The following is a 16,009-nucleotide window of genomic DNA, read 5'->3' as shown; positions in this document are numbered from 1 at the left end:
TAAGATGCTGAATCTCACTGACAACAGGGTATATGGAGTACATATCACTAATTACCTGTAAGACACTCATGGAATCAGAGCATTTCTAAATGTTGGGCTAATTTTATTTAAGACCTTATTAATAGCAAAGAGCTTGGTGATGAAAATACTGGCAATTCTGGGGAGGCCAAATATGTATGTTCTGTTGCAACCACGAAACCACAACCAAGAAAGTTAACGTTTTTAGAGCCACCCATATAAACTGTAGCATCTGGATTAAGGCTATTTATATTATAAATTTTTTTCACAAAGCAACTGAATTTGTGTTCTGTTTATCATACTGACAAAAATCAAAGCAGTAATTAACGAGAGAAAGCCACCCAATAACATGTCTCCAATAACATGGAGCCACAAAGCAATAGTAAGGACTGGAGGTAATTTGATATTTAGAGCTGAGAAAAGGCACTGAGCTCTGAAGCCTAGCAAAGCAGTGGACTCAGCTGTTGCTGACTAATAGGGGAATAATGCATCAAAGGTTGGATGAGGAGATTGTGTTTTAATCCGAGCCACTTAGGAGCATATCATTTGCTTCTGTCTAATCCAAAGAGATGGCTATTAGCAGACCTCCACTGTCTACTAGCAGATTTACCACGGGAGCTTGAGCGAAAGGCACCTGTGGCAAGAAGGATGAATAAGTGATGGACTGCATCGAACATCTTTAGAACGGAGGCCTGCACTAATGAATAAGCCACGCAGCCATATCTAATCGGGAATGGACTAGAGCTCGGTAGAAGCACAACATGCATATACGATAATTTTCAGGATGTGTAGTTCTACATAGATCTCTACAAAGACAAGAATGCTGTATATTTAGTAATGTTTAAGAATTCAAGAATATGAATCTTGTAATCTAAATTTTGAACCATAAAATTTAATCACCTAAATTACATATTTTCCTTTTCTGTAGTAATTCTGAAAATATCCTTGAAGCTATCTAAACAAACATCCATAACTAATGTAATTACATAAGAACTACAGATGTTGAAGCTGATTAATTTGATACAGCTTCACTAACTTATTAATAATATAAGCATATACATTAAGTGTACATCACACCATTTGACTTAATTAGGAAAAATAAACTGGAATCAAATAACTATATATATAAAACTAGAAACTTAACTAAATACTTAACTTTTCATGTAAAAGTTTTTTGCAGCTTCAACAAAACAAAAATTAATTATACAAAACCTACTTTTAATACAATAAGTAATTTTTAAAAAACACACCTTGCTTAGCTAAGTGAATCTGTCGATTTCGTTCGATCTCTTGTAATGAAGCAATAGTTCGTCGACCAAGCGAGTTTGTTGAAATTTCCATTGGTGCTCCAGAAGTTACTTGAGATATTCTATCCAGATCATCCTGACTCTGCTTTTTTACATTTTCCTGAAAATTAATAAGTTTTCACAATATTAAAAAAACATTTCTGTAAGAAATGAAATGATTTTTCATATTACTGCATCATTTTAATATTTAGATTCAAAGAGAATTAAAACTCAAATACCCAAAAACATTAATGAACTTGCTTTTAAAACATAAATACTTAATCTATACAAAAACAGCATATAAAGAAAATATTTTCTTGTTCACTACTCATATATTATAACAAAAGGTCATTTCAGAATCATTTAATAGCTGTAGGCATAATAATACGTCATCATCGATATATCTGTTCCAACCATTAACATATATTGAAACCTATAAGTATACTACAATTTTCAGGAACTGAATACTAATTTTTTATTTATTTTTAGTTGCTGAGCAATATTTCAAAACTCTGTTTGGACTGCAGGGGCTTTACTATCATCAGAAATTTGCTTTACTATCATCAGAAATCAGTTCAAGAACAAGATTGAGAATATTTTTCTCAAGAATACTGAGAATATTTTTGAAAGAGGAGTTTAGATTGTATAAAAGTTTATAGTAAATATTACATGCAATGTTTATGACATAACTATTGCAACATAACTAATTAATAACTATTACGTAACTAATTCTGACTACAAATTATAACATATTTTTATAAATACCTGCTGAAGGAACACATTTAACAAGGAAAGTAAAAGGAAATATGCTTATAACTAAGTTGTAATAAATAAAAGAACTACCAGTGTAACACATTTTTATTCTGTGAAAGAAGGTTTTGAAGTTCTCTATGGCATTCAATTACACACTTTTCAGTGTATACAACCAAAATATTACAGAAACTACCAGTAAAAAGTGTGTACTGTAATGCAACAAATCATCTTTACACCTAATACAAAATTTGAATCTCACTATAGTATTGCAATCTTTCCATGACATATAATGGAATGACAAAAGGATAATTTTTTCAAACCCAAACTGAATGGTTTAGAGACTGAACAGTTAAATGATCTCTGCCAACATCCAATAAATAAATTGTTTATTCTATGATATAACAATTATAAATCACATCTTTATAAAAAATTACAAAAATAAATTATAAGATAAAAAATAGAAGTGATTAAAGTCCATATTATTTATTTAAAATAAAACTTTTTAAATAGTGTTAAGGTAAACATGTTAAACATAAAAAATTATTATAACATAATTCACAATTCAGAAGGCACAATTGAAAATAATTTTGAGCACATATGTGTATATATTGTGGAGGTTGCAGAAAAATCAGGTTTTTTTAATATTTTTAATTATTATCATCAAAAAATTCATGGATAGAGTAATACTGTTTCATAAAACAAATTTTTTTAATTGTATTTTAAATAAATTGGTGGAAAGATTTATCAGCTTTAAAAAAAATGACAATGGAAGTATATTAAGACTAAGACAAAGAATGCTAAAGAAGCCAAAGTAAGCCAAAGATTGCTAACAAAAATAACACCCATAACATTAATATTTTGATCTATTTAAAAGTAAGTATGCACACACACACACACACACACACACACACGTGCGCACGGCTGAAAATATTTCAGTAGCACAAAAATAAAATTGCCTAACTTAACTGAACACAAAAATCCTAATTTCCATGCTCAAATGGCTTTCACTAGATAAATATTAGCAATACAATCTGGTATATCTTCCTGATTTTCAAACAAATCATTTCATTTAAACTTTAGAAATCAATCTAGCAGGTAGAATGAAGGCAGAATGAAGTAGAGTAAAATCCTTTTATAATAAAAAAAAATTATTTTTGTAACGGTACACTGTCATTTACTATCAATTTTGTACATCTAACAATCTAGCAAAAATGAAGTATCATTTTGAACATTTTTCTTGTTTTTTCTTTTACATTATTTACAATGTGAAGGACACATCCAATTCATTACATAGGAATACATCACATATATATTTCAGAACAATGAGACATTTAGAACATATGAATTTATTTTACTTCTAAAAAACTCATACAAAATTTAGGAAGCACAAAAAGAAAGTAAAAATCTTTTCCTTACTAATTATTTTCATAAAAAAGTCAAAACTGCTTGTTGCTTCAGAGATCAAATCCAAATACTCACAAACAATAAATATAACGGTAAAATAATATATTAGCATAAGTATGTTAATGACCAACATCTTGCTGTATTAAGGCAATAAAAGACAAGTGAACAATCATTAACATTCAACAACATATATAATAAATTACACTTTACAGCTTAATTTATTGTAAATACAATAAAACCCAAAATCATTAAACAGGACCCTGTATTATTTTCTTGACTTCATAAAACGAGACCAAAAACAAAAGCATACTTTTACAAAGAAAACCAATAATGATGGACACACTTATTTACAAGGTCTCAAACTATTCAACCTTACAAAAAGTCACAGCTGTTAGAACCATGATACGTAAACTACTTATTACACCTTGCCAGCTGAAGATCCCATTGAAGACAACACTATGAAGTACCAAGCACATACAAATTGATATAATAACACTCATTTCGACACAAAATGAATGGAAATAAAAACAAAAATTAATGAAAAAATCACATTAAATTTAAGACTCAAGAGATTTAAAACAACCTGGGTACAGTTTAGAAAAAAAACAACAAACTGCACAAGCTTCAAGCTTATTTGGCAATATCATCAAGCAAAAAAAAAAAAATACATGTTTTCATACTCAAAAACTGCTCACATCAACTGACACCAGAATAGAAAATATGCACTAGTCACTGAAGATGACCATAAAAATAGCATTATGAAAGAATGACAATGTAAATTTAAAAAATGTTATTTTAGAATAAATTTGGTCAGTCTGTCATTAAAAATTGAAATATGATTACAATAATAAAAAAAAAATACACCAAAAATACTAATCTTACAATGATTACTCTCTCTTTTCTGTTTAGCCTCTGGAACCACAGTAAAGTATTACTTCAGAGGATGAATAAAGATGATATGTATGAATGTAAATCAAATGTAGTCTTGTACAGTCTCAGGTTGACCACTCCTGAGATCTGTGGTTAATTGAAACCCAACTACTAGAGAACACCGATATCTGTGATCTAGTAAAATGTTACTGCCTGTACTAGGATTTGAACCTTGGAACTCTCGACTTCAAAATCTGCTGATTTGTGATGACGAGTTAACCACTAGACCAGCCTAGTGGATTTTACAATGGTTACCTCAATGGAAAAGAACAAAATAAGAAGTCAATGTAACGTAACACTCACATTGTATGTTGGAGGTTTGTACTATATAGAAAGGGAACAATGGACCCATGATGTGTGCAGGAAACTGATAAATTCATTTTAAAAGCTGACCTTGGTGTATCCATCGCTTATCTTCTTTTCTTTTACTACAGATTAATGATACTCAGTGACAAATCATTTATGCATAAATAATTCAAAGGCTTCCATTCTTTAAAATAGAGATATTCCAATGGTAATCTAAGCAATCCAAACTTAAAATAGTGGTTGTAGGCACCAAATTTTTCTCTTAATAACTAGAAGTAATCCATAGACAATAAATTTATGGTCCATGGAAAAATTATTATAAATTTAATGTTAGAAGCTATACTTCTTATACCAGAGATTGATTTTAACGATAAAAATCTTTTTAGCATTTCATAAATGGCCTAATTCCAAAACCAAGAATTATGCATGACCCATGATTAAATAACTAACCTAAATAAAGATTTCAAAGAATATATACATATATTTTCTAAAAACTCACATAAAATATGTGTGTTCTAGAATGCAGAAAGAGTGCGATACAAAAATATAAAACTATGAATTTAATCATACTCTAAACAGAAAAAAGCTTCTAATTTATAACCATCTTACCCCATCAACATCATAGCTATCTGAAGGTCTTAAATTCTGAGTTAACTGGAATCTTCTTTGATGATCCAGTTCTTTCAGCTTACTGCGGGTCTAAAATAGAAAAGAATGTTTTTTAAATAACAAATGGAATATCATAAAATATTATAATTTTCATATAACAATATCTCATAATTTTGAAATAAAAAAACAATACTGTTAAATGTTAAAAATAAACCATTAAACAGATTAAATCATAGTTCTACAATTTTTTTTTTTTGTCTTCAGTCATTTGACTGGTTTGATGCAGCTCTCCAAGTTTCCCTATCTAGTGCTAGTCGTTTTATTTCAGTATACCCCCTACATCCTACATCCCTACAATTTGTTTTACATATTCCAAACGTTACCTGTCTACACAATTTTTTCCTTCTACCTGTCCTTCCAATATTAAAGCGACTCTTCCAGGATGCCTTAGTATGTGGCCTATAGGTCTGTCTCTTCTTTTAACTATATTTTTCCAAATGCTTCTTTCTTCATCTATTTGCCGCAACAACTCTTCATTTGTCACTTTATCCACCCATCTGATTTTTAACATTCTCCTATAGCACCACATTTCAAAAGCTTCTAATCTTTTCTTCTCAGATACTCCAAATGTCCAAGTTTCACTTCCATATAAAGCGACGCTCCAAACATATACTTTCAAAAATCTTTTCCTGACATTTAAATTAAATTTTGATGTAAACAAATTATATTTCTTACTGAAGGCTTGTTTCGCTTGTCCTATTCGGCATTTTATATCGCTTCTGCTTCGTCCATCTTTAGTAATTCTACTTCCCAAATAACAAAATTCTTCTACCTCCATAATCTTTTCTCCTCCTATTTTCACATTCAGTGGTCCATCTTTGTTATTTCTACTACATTTCATTACTTTTGTTTTATTCTTGTTTATTTTCATGCGATAGTTATTGTGTAGGACTTCATCTATGCCGTTCATTGTTTCTTCTAAATCCTTTTTACTCTCGGCTAGAATTACTATATCATCAGCAAATCGTAGCATCTTTATCTTTTCACCTTGTACTGTTACTCTGAATCTAAATTGTTCTTTAACATCACTAACGGAGATAGGGAACATCCTTGTCAGACTCCCTTTCTTATTACGGCTTCTTTCTTATGTTCTTCAATTATTACTGTTGCTGTTTGGTTCCTGTACATGTTAGCAGTTGTTCTTCTATCTCTGTATTTGAACCCTAATTTTTTTAAAATGCTGAACATTTTATTCCAGTCTACGTTATCAAATGCCTTTTCTAGGTCTATAAACGCCAAGTATGTTGGTTTGTTTTTCTTTAATCTTCCTTCTACTATTAATCTGAGGCCTAAAATTGCTTCCCTTGTCCCTATACTTTTCCTGAAACCAAATTGGTCTTCTCCTAACACTTCTTCCACTCTCCTCTCAGTTCTTCTGTATAGAATTCTAGTTAAGATTTTTGATGCATGACTAGTTAAACTAATTGTTCTGTATTCTTCACATTCATCTGTCCCTGCTTTCTTTGGTATCATGACTAACACCATTTTCTAATTCATTTCCTCTGTATAACTCTTCAATATATTCCACCCATCTATCGACTTTACCTTTCGTATTATATATTGGTGTACCATCTTTGTTTAACACATTATTAGATTTTAATTTGTGTACCCCAAAATTTTCCTTAACTTTCCTGTATGCTCCGTCTATTTTACCAATGTTCATTTCTCTTTCCATTTCTGAACACTTTTCTTTAATCCACTCTTCTTTCGCCAGTTTGCACTTCCTGTTTATAGCATTTCTTAATTGCCGATAGTTCCTTTTACTTTCTTCATCACTAGCATTCTTCTATTTTTTATGTTCATCCATCAGCTGCAATATATCGTCTGAAACCCAAGGTTTTCTACCAGTTCTCTTTATTCCGCCTAAGTTTGCTTCTGCTGATTTAAGAATTTCCTTTTTAACATTCACCCATTCTTCTTCTACATTTTCTACCTTATCTTTTTTACTCAGACCTCTTGCGATGTCCTCCTCAAAAATCTTCTTTACCTCCTCTTCCTCAAGCTTCTCTAAATTCCACCGATTGATCTGACACCTTTTCTTCAGGTTTTTAAACCCCAATCTACATTTCATTATCACCAAATTATGGTCGCTATCAATGTCTGCTCCAGGGTAAGTTTTGCAGTCAACGAGTTGATTTCTAAATCTTTGCTTAACCATGATATAATCTATCTGATACCTTGCAGTATCGCCTGGCCTTTTCCAAGTGTATATTCTTCTATTATGATTTTTAAATTAGGTGTTGGCAATTACTAAATTACACTTCGTGCAAAACTCTATAAGTCGGTCCCCTCTTTCATTCCTTTTGCCCAGCCCGTATTCACCCACTATATCTTCTTCCTTGTCTTTTCCAATGCTTGCATTCCAATCTCCAACTATTATTAAATTTTCATCTCCTTTTACGTGTTTAATTTTTTCATCAATCTCTACGTATACACACTCTACCTCATCATCATCATGGGCGCTAGTAGGCATATAGAAGTGAACATACGTTCTACAATTAAATGATAAGAAATATAGATACGGAAAAATCTTTATATAAAAACATACCTCTTCTATTTGCCGTAACAGTGAGAGACGTTCAAGTTGCAACTGATGGCTATGAGAATTAGCTTGCTGTTCAGTAGCTTGTCTCTGTAACTCTAATTGTTCAATACGCTGTTTCCTTTCAGTATATCTGGAATTAACTTCTCCGATTTCTCTATGCAATTCTTCTCGACATGTTAACCAACAAGCCTCTTCTTCTAATAGACTAAATTCCAAATCTTCAAATGACTGTAAATTAACAATAAAAATATTAGTTTAAATTTCACAAATTTTTAAAGTTTAGTGTAATAACCACTCATCAAAAAAATATGAACGAGATGTGATAAAAAAATTAAAGAGAAGTTTTTAAATCTGTTCAGTGTTTTTTCAACTGAGTTGGTCTTTTTCCAATATGATTGCACATGACTAAATGAATATCAATATTTTCAGCCATATTAGTTGCATAATTAAAATTTGGCAGCCAAATAATTAGGACGTATTTTATTATGATTGGCAATTTATTTGAAAATGATATAACAAACAATTTGCATTAAATTTTACATTAAAAAAGGAATAGAGCGCAGTAAAGTGGTAAAAATGTTACAGAAGGCTTTTGGTGAGGATGTTATGTTTGCACAAATGGTTTAAGAGAGGTAGAGATGGTAGATCTCTACCATCTCACCATCTGAGGTGGAGAGGTTGCTCAGGAATAATTAGATACATATGTAAAACCCTTAATACTGCTGCAAGACAGTAAAAGTTTGATTCTTTTTCAGAATCAGACAACCACTTTTCTTCAATTTTTTTAATTTTAATAGATGAATTATTACTTTTTATGAAGCAATAAACAAAATTTAAGTCCGAGAAATAATTTAAAAAGTACTGACTTTATTATTTAAATGATCAAAACATTACTGTTATTAGTCAAGGTTGGCGAGCGAAGTTGGCGAGCGAAGCAAGCGCAGATTAAGTTTGTTAGTTATATTTATACTTTCTGAATCTGACAGGCTACTTTTTTCAATTTTTTTATTTTAATAGATGAATTACTTTTTAAGAAGCAATAAACAAAAATTAGGTCCGAGACATAACTAAAAATAACCCATGAAGAGTCATGGTGTTCATATTTATTTCTTCTAACTACTTGTGAGTTGTATGTTATTATATCGCTGAATAGAATGTCCCTGTACATTTTTGCTTCAAATGTTCAAGATGTTAATAGTCCTGAAAAGTAGTGAAATTTTTGCAAGAAAGAAAAATATTGCACACTGTAAGATAATGTAAAAATAAGCATGAAATTAAATTAAATTATAGTGCAAACAGTATTCATTGGATGTGCAATAAGTGATCATGTCGCCAAAATATACATGTAAGAAAAATATACATGATTATAAGGCAGCAATTAACACTTGAAAAAGTTATTTTGTTTATTTATTGCTGGGTTAATGAACATGCAACAACTAAATTTTGTTTCAAAGAACTGAACATGCAAACTGAACGTATCACTAATTAGAACTATTTGCATGAAGTTTGTGCAGATAACCTATTAAAAATTCCAATAAAAGTTGGTAGTCCCAGCATGACAGTGGAGACTGAAGTCTTCTTTCTCAAAACAATAATACAATAGAAGAAGAATTCTCCCAAAAACCAGTCAGTCTATTTTTGGTGTAATTTGTAGAGAAACAAAGAGTTTTATATATGCCATTCCGGATCATACAAATACACTGTACTTATTATAATTAAAGCTTGTATCGAAAAAGGTTTAATAATTATAGCTGATAAATGGAAATCTTATGACAATATTCCTCATTTGGAAGACTACAACTTTCAACACCTTACCATGAACCATTCTGAGAATTCTGTCGATCCTGAGACAGGAGCATGTACACAAAATATTGAGGATTTATGTCAAGCAACGAAATAAAAAGGAAGAGGAAACATCCAAAGAATTAATGTATTCCTATTTATATGAATATTTATGGCAACAGATACAGAAATGAAGGATCTTTTTGAAGTAATGCTTCAATGTATTAGTAAATTTGTTTCTGTTTAATGACTGAAAAAAAAAAGTTGTATTTTGTATTGTCTAATTATAAGTATTCTAAAATAATTTTGTTTTTATAAAAAAAATTTTTTTAAATTGGCTATCGAATTCTGAAAATGTGCAAACAATTCAAACAAAACTGTATCTTTCTATTCATTTTCTCATGATAAATAATCACACAAAATATTTTGTACGTGACATCTTTAGATAATTTAGTCATTTCCAATTCAATTATTAACCCTTACTGTAGTGAAGCAAAAAAAGGTAGGTTACATGTTTTACCTGCGAGATGTATATGTTCACAATTTTCATGGTTCCTACTGCAGCTATCGACTTGGTTCTTTCACAGAATTATTTGTCATGTTTCCCCAAAGGTTTTGAGCCAAAAATGTCATAAAATTTTTAATTTTATTTATCTTTAATTTTTTACTTCATTTTTTTAAAATCAGGGATTTTTTAAAAGTTTTAATTTTATACTGGCTGTTATGCAGTATTTATTATTGTTTTCAGAAACACTATATATTAACTGTATTATATATAATTTATTTCTTCAGTTTTTTAAAAGCAAGCACTTACACTGTTTTAACATTTTCATATTATATGCAAAATGTTCAGTTTATTACTGAAAATGATATCAGGTTATTAATCATCGATGCAACTGAATTAAAAATAACTTACCTATACAGCATAAAAATTGAGAAATAAACCAATAAAGAATACTAGAGGAAAAATATAAATTTTATTTGCTGTAATAATTTTGTTGAGTCTATGGTGTATAATAATAATAATTCCATTAGGACAAAATGTAATTACATACAGACAGTAAAATTAACTGTACCACTTTTTATAAGACAATTTCACTCTAGCATAAAATAAACAGTGTTGTGCTATTATCAAGATTAACTAATACTCAGCCTCAGCAAGTTATGCTTAGGAACAGAGTTCAATAAACAACATTGCTTAGGAGTAATTATTACTCACCCAAAATTTATACAAACCACTTCTACAAATGTAAAACTGACCATCTGTAACTACTTCCCTGTTGTCTAGTGGTTTAAATTACTTTTAAACTTTGCAATAGTACACTTAAAAACAACCAGAGAAAGTGCTTGGTGCTTGCTTTCATTGTTACTTAATTTACCATACTGTAACTGATTAAAAAGTTTTCTTGATACAAGCAATAATATGTTCATATGGTAATATAATTAAAATTATATTGGTATTGCATCATTGACGTATGCATCATTGGTATCGTATCAATGACGTATGATCACTATTAATAGTGAAATATTACACCTATGAGTAAATATGAAAGGCAATTCCCACTAATTATTATCCAGAACAAGTTCTTACTCTGATTTTAATAATAGTGCGTTAATATTTGGTGGAAATTTCTTACCTTTAATCTTAATAAAATATGCCATATTCAAGAGAATATTGAATGATTTACCCCAATATAAAATAAATAATAAAATTGTCAATAAAAACTAATTAATATTTCTGTTTTTTATTATTCAAGTTTTATTTAAGTTGTTTAGTTGTTTTACTATTTAATAAATAAAATATTTATCTTATTTATGAATAGTTATGAAACAAAACTTTTTTTAACTTTAATAGTCAAAACATGGGCTGTAAAAGCTAAATCAAATAGCCACCAAATCAAGTATAGTTGAGTTTCAGGTTGGTTTTAAATGGTGACACTTGTATTTGTGTGTGTGCGTGCGCATGCATAAATTTATAATTCAAACATAAATAAAATATGTAAAAATGAGTGATAAGCCTACTTTATTAGTTTTTTAAATGCTTATAAGTTTAAAAAATACATCGGTATTATCAATAAGCTTCTCAAAAATTATAATTTACAGACTGATCTTAAAAAATAATATAATAAATTTTAACACAGATTTACACCACCATTACTTGTTTAAGATGTGTAAATGCATATTCAACATTGTTATAATAATTAATTTAATAAAAGTAGACATAAATTTAAGTAGACATAAAATCTGACTAACTACAAAAAAAAGTATGTAATATATTATTACAACATACATACATAAAAATCCATATTTTATCATTAACTCTTGAATATCAAAACTTAGAAATCATAAAACACTGTATTAAAATCCTATAAACACCTAATTATATTAATAAAATACACATGTTATCATATTAATCTGAGGCCACATGTCATCTATTAATTATCTAACAATAAAAACAAAAACATTATTATGTACAAATATTACATTGCACGTGGTATAAGTAATCCAAATAGAAGACATAATGAACTATATATCATAATTACTTAATAAAGTTTTTTCTGTGTTTATCAAATGAAATGTAATAAAGATAACATAAAAAACAAATACGTAAGTTTGGTAAACTTTTACCTAACAGTTAAAGTAAAAATTTAACAGAAGTTTTTGAAAATTAAATTCATCATAGTGAGATATGTTATTCATATCTCACTATTATATAAAGAGGTAATGTCTTTTTTGTTTGTTCCTGATAACTGCAAAAACTATTGAACCAATCATTACAAAATTTTAACTGCAGCTTTCTTATCCCTAGAATGTTTACTACAGTTCAAACCTCATCATTCTCTCTACTACATAGATCATAAATAAAAAAAAACAAAACAAGTAGATAATCTAAAACTTATTTTATTAAATTTAACATCATTATCTATTTTGATTGTCTATGTCAATATAGACTTCTCCAGATAGTTATTAAGTGTTTTTTAATGTTACTGTGTTAATCTGGTGGCAATCGATGAGAACTCATCCTCACGTGAGAAAAATAGCACACTAGATTTCTATATCCTGAACTAAGAATTTCCATCATGGCAACTCACATAGATTCGACTAATATTTTCATAATACCTAGGTCGACAAGGTGACAAGAAGGAAAACATAGGATTTATGATCATAGAAAACATGAATCTACACCATAGCATTCTCAAAGACTTAAAAAACAATATATACACTTAGCTAAAAATTGAGTTCAACCTGTGAGAAATATGTTAAATCTCAAATCAGCATTACATTACCATCCTGAAATCGACTATCTGAATTTAAAATGAATTCTTTTGTGCTGAATGGATTGCAGAAACATATTTAATTTTTTTTTCAAGAAAGACTTTCTTTTAATTTCAAAACAAAGAGAGCTGATTTCTACTATGCCATTACCAATATACCCTACTGTGACAATTGATACATAGTGGAGGAACTTATTGAAAATAACTAAGACGACTATGTATGCTCTTTCTTAAACAAATATAATGTTAATAAACAATGGAATAATATAAATTGTAATATTTTCTTGAAATCTGTTGTATGGATTATATGGATATTACCACCTTTTAAATACATTGCAAACTACTGTAAGCACTCATGGATATTTTAAAAGTAGAGTGCTGAGATCCATATGACCATATGTTGACACCAAAAACGTAAAAAAGTAATTATTTAAAAATTACTTAGTAGTTAATTAAATAAAGAGACTTTTAATGACTTCTACGTACTTCATTTTATAATCAATGTAATAACTGTTTTTATTAAAACAAACACTGGAAAGGTTGTAGTTTTTTAAGCAATGGGCTTAAAAAAGTATCGGTTTAAAACTTTTAAAAGCTTCAAAAACTAACTCTGCCACACACTTAAAAAACTACAGGCTTCTCACTAAAAACCCAGCGAAGATCAAGCTCTATTTATTTTAATTCTCTAGAGACAAAGTCTTAGAAAGTTAATTAGTTTCCTAACCGGATAAATAAAGTACAGGAGTTATTTAGAAATTATTAGTCTTTTGCAAGAGTATTAAAAAAGTTTGGATTATCCCAAAAATCCAAACAGACTGGAAAATTTATTCTTGGAATATGAGATGTTCCAAAAATTAAGGAATAGAATATGGAAAATCCTCTCTGGATTTAAATAATGTTTAGTTATTCCCGGAGTTACAATAAAAAAAATCAATTTTTCTTATCCCTTATTAATATGCAAATAACAATATTTGAACTAATTCAATCATTGTCTCAAGAACTAGAAGTAATTTCTATTTTAAACTACTAATATTCTTTCTTGAATTCCTCGCCCTAGAAGGCTGAAAATTGAATTGAATTATGGAAAAAGCAATAAAAATCATAATTTCAAAAAATAATCTCTTTTTTCTTTATTAACAAATTAAAATGCTTAAATAAGTTTTATAAGGTGAAAAAATATAATTTCAGAAAAGAATAAAGTAAAAATTCACAAGTTATAAAATATTAAATTTTAATTAATTTGTCCAAATTAGGAATGTTTCATGTTTCATTGTACAGAGTCCAGTAATTGTAAGGAGGCAAAGCAATCAAATTAAAAAAATAATAATAATTTATAACTTTCAGTATAAATAACTTATTTTAATATTTAAAAATAATGAAGCTGAATCTTTGTGAGGGGTACTACAGACTTAGCATTATAAAAATTAATGTATAAGCCTTCTCAGAATTATCATAACTGATGGAACTGTAGTTGTCAGAGTGGAGAGAAAAATAAAATCATCTGTTTTCATTTATTAGAAAAAAATTTGTTCAAAGTGTGAAATTAAAACTGTATAAATAATGTGCCAAAACAACCAGTTTATTTTTTAAAAGCTAATTCAATTTATCAAAGTATGACTCTGTAATAGTAATAAATAATAAATATTGTTAGATGAAGAAAAGGTACACTAATAAAAAAAAATGAGACTACTTTACATATTTTGAGTCAAATTAACACTTTTACCTTCTTTTCAGCTTCTAATAGTTCCTGTTGTTGACGAAAAGACTCCATCAATTCTGGTTTTAAATCTTCATCATGACCATATGATTGTAATTGTTGTTCAAGCCTGTATATAAATATCACAAAATGCAAATTAATTTTTTTTTTTTTTTATTAAAAATTATCTAATGTAATAACAATATCAACTATATAGCTATAAAAGATGAGAAGAAACTGTAGGAGAAACAGAAATGCCTAAAAATTTATTAATTAACAGAAAAATCATCTAAAATAAACAGTTGAGAAACTTGAACCACACAAGCTTCAAGCTTATGAGGTGAAATCAAGCAAAAAAAAAAAAAAATTCTTTTTAACAGAAAATTTTGAAACCAGAGTAACAATTTAAGAACAAAAATTAAAAAAAACACATTTGTTGATGTGATTCTTAAGGCTGAAATTTTTTGGAGTAGAAATAATGAATGAAATCCTTCAGAGACGTTTTATTAATCTATTATAAAAATTCAAAGATTAATATAAAAATAATAAAATGTATCACGAACACAGTTAATGAGGAATAACACAGTAAAGAAAAAGGCAATTCTTTTATTCAAATAGTAAAATTTCCAATAATGAATGAAGAAAAACAAATACCAAAAAATAGACAAGAATAAGTCATGAAAGCTTATATTCAAAGAAGAATATCAACATAAACTAAGAATTATGAAAAAATTGTAAAAAAATTATTTGGAATGTGTGACTTTATGACAACAAAATATAATTAAAAAAATGATTTCAAATGCGATAAAAGAATCTGAAAATTTGATGGGGTTAATAATAAGACTATGAAAGTGGAAATTTCAAGACAAAATAAAAAAGAGAAGTTAGCAGCAAAATTATGTAAAAAAGATTAGCATATCTTATATTTGGTCATCATCCAGGATTGGTAAAATTCATTTTAGAAGAAAATATTAAGTATTAAAGAAGGTATACAAGCAGACAAAGATCAGAATATATAAAAACTTGATTAAGAACTAGGTCATTATATTATATTTGGGTAAAAAGATGAAAGCAAAATAGAAAGAAATAAAGAAATGCATCGACTTAATCAAATCACAAAAATCAGATTACCATTAATTTAGAATAAGAAAGAGAAAAAAGTTTTAAATGTATATTAAATTTTAAAATTGTTATAAATGTAATTATATATTATACATCAATATAAAAATATTACAAAAATATTCTTCAGCAAACATATCCAAAATATGTTCTTAAGACTGTGAATTTCTTACTCCAGGTAAGTAGATTTGAAACAAAAAAGTTAATATGTAGGATATTTATTGGA

The 16,009-nt window shown here is 28.4% G+C and overlaps 1 protein-coding gene across 1 annotated transcript in view; it reads right to left on the bottom strand.

The window, feature by feature from the left end:
• The window catches only part of LOC142319660 (pleckstrin homology-like domain family B member 1), a 615,345-nt gene that overhangs the window by 92,102 nt on the left and 507,234 nt on the right, over positions 1 to 16,009 (bottom strand). Inside the window, exons 11-14 of the mRNA XM_075357205.1 lie at positions 14,692 to 14,794; positions 7,915 to 8,139; positions 5,307 to 5,396; positions 1,269 to 1,425 (exon numbers count right to left, since the gene is read on the bottom strand). Of these exons, the coding sequence (XP_075213320.1) occupies positions 1,269 to 1,425; positions 5,307 to 5,396; positions 7,915 to 8,139; positions 14,692 to 14,794 (575 nt within the window). The remainder of the gene's footprint in view (positions 1 to 1,268; positions 1,426 to 5,306; positions 5,397 to 7,914; positions 8,140 to 14,691; positions 14,795 to 16,009) is intronic.

The sequence above is a fragment of the Lycorma delicatula genome, chromosome 2, assembly GCF_047948215.1.
Source record: "Lycorma delicatula isolate Av1 chromosome 2, ASM4794821v1, whole genome shotgun sequence".
Lineage (NCBI taxonomy): Eukaryota > Metazoa > Arthropoda > Insecta > Hemiptera > Fulgoridae > Lycorma > Lycorma delicatula.
The sequence above is the reverse complement of the archived record's forward strand: the minus strand, read 5'-3'. Positions and strand labels throughout refer to the sequence as shown.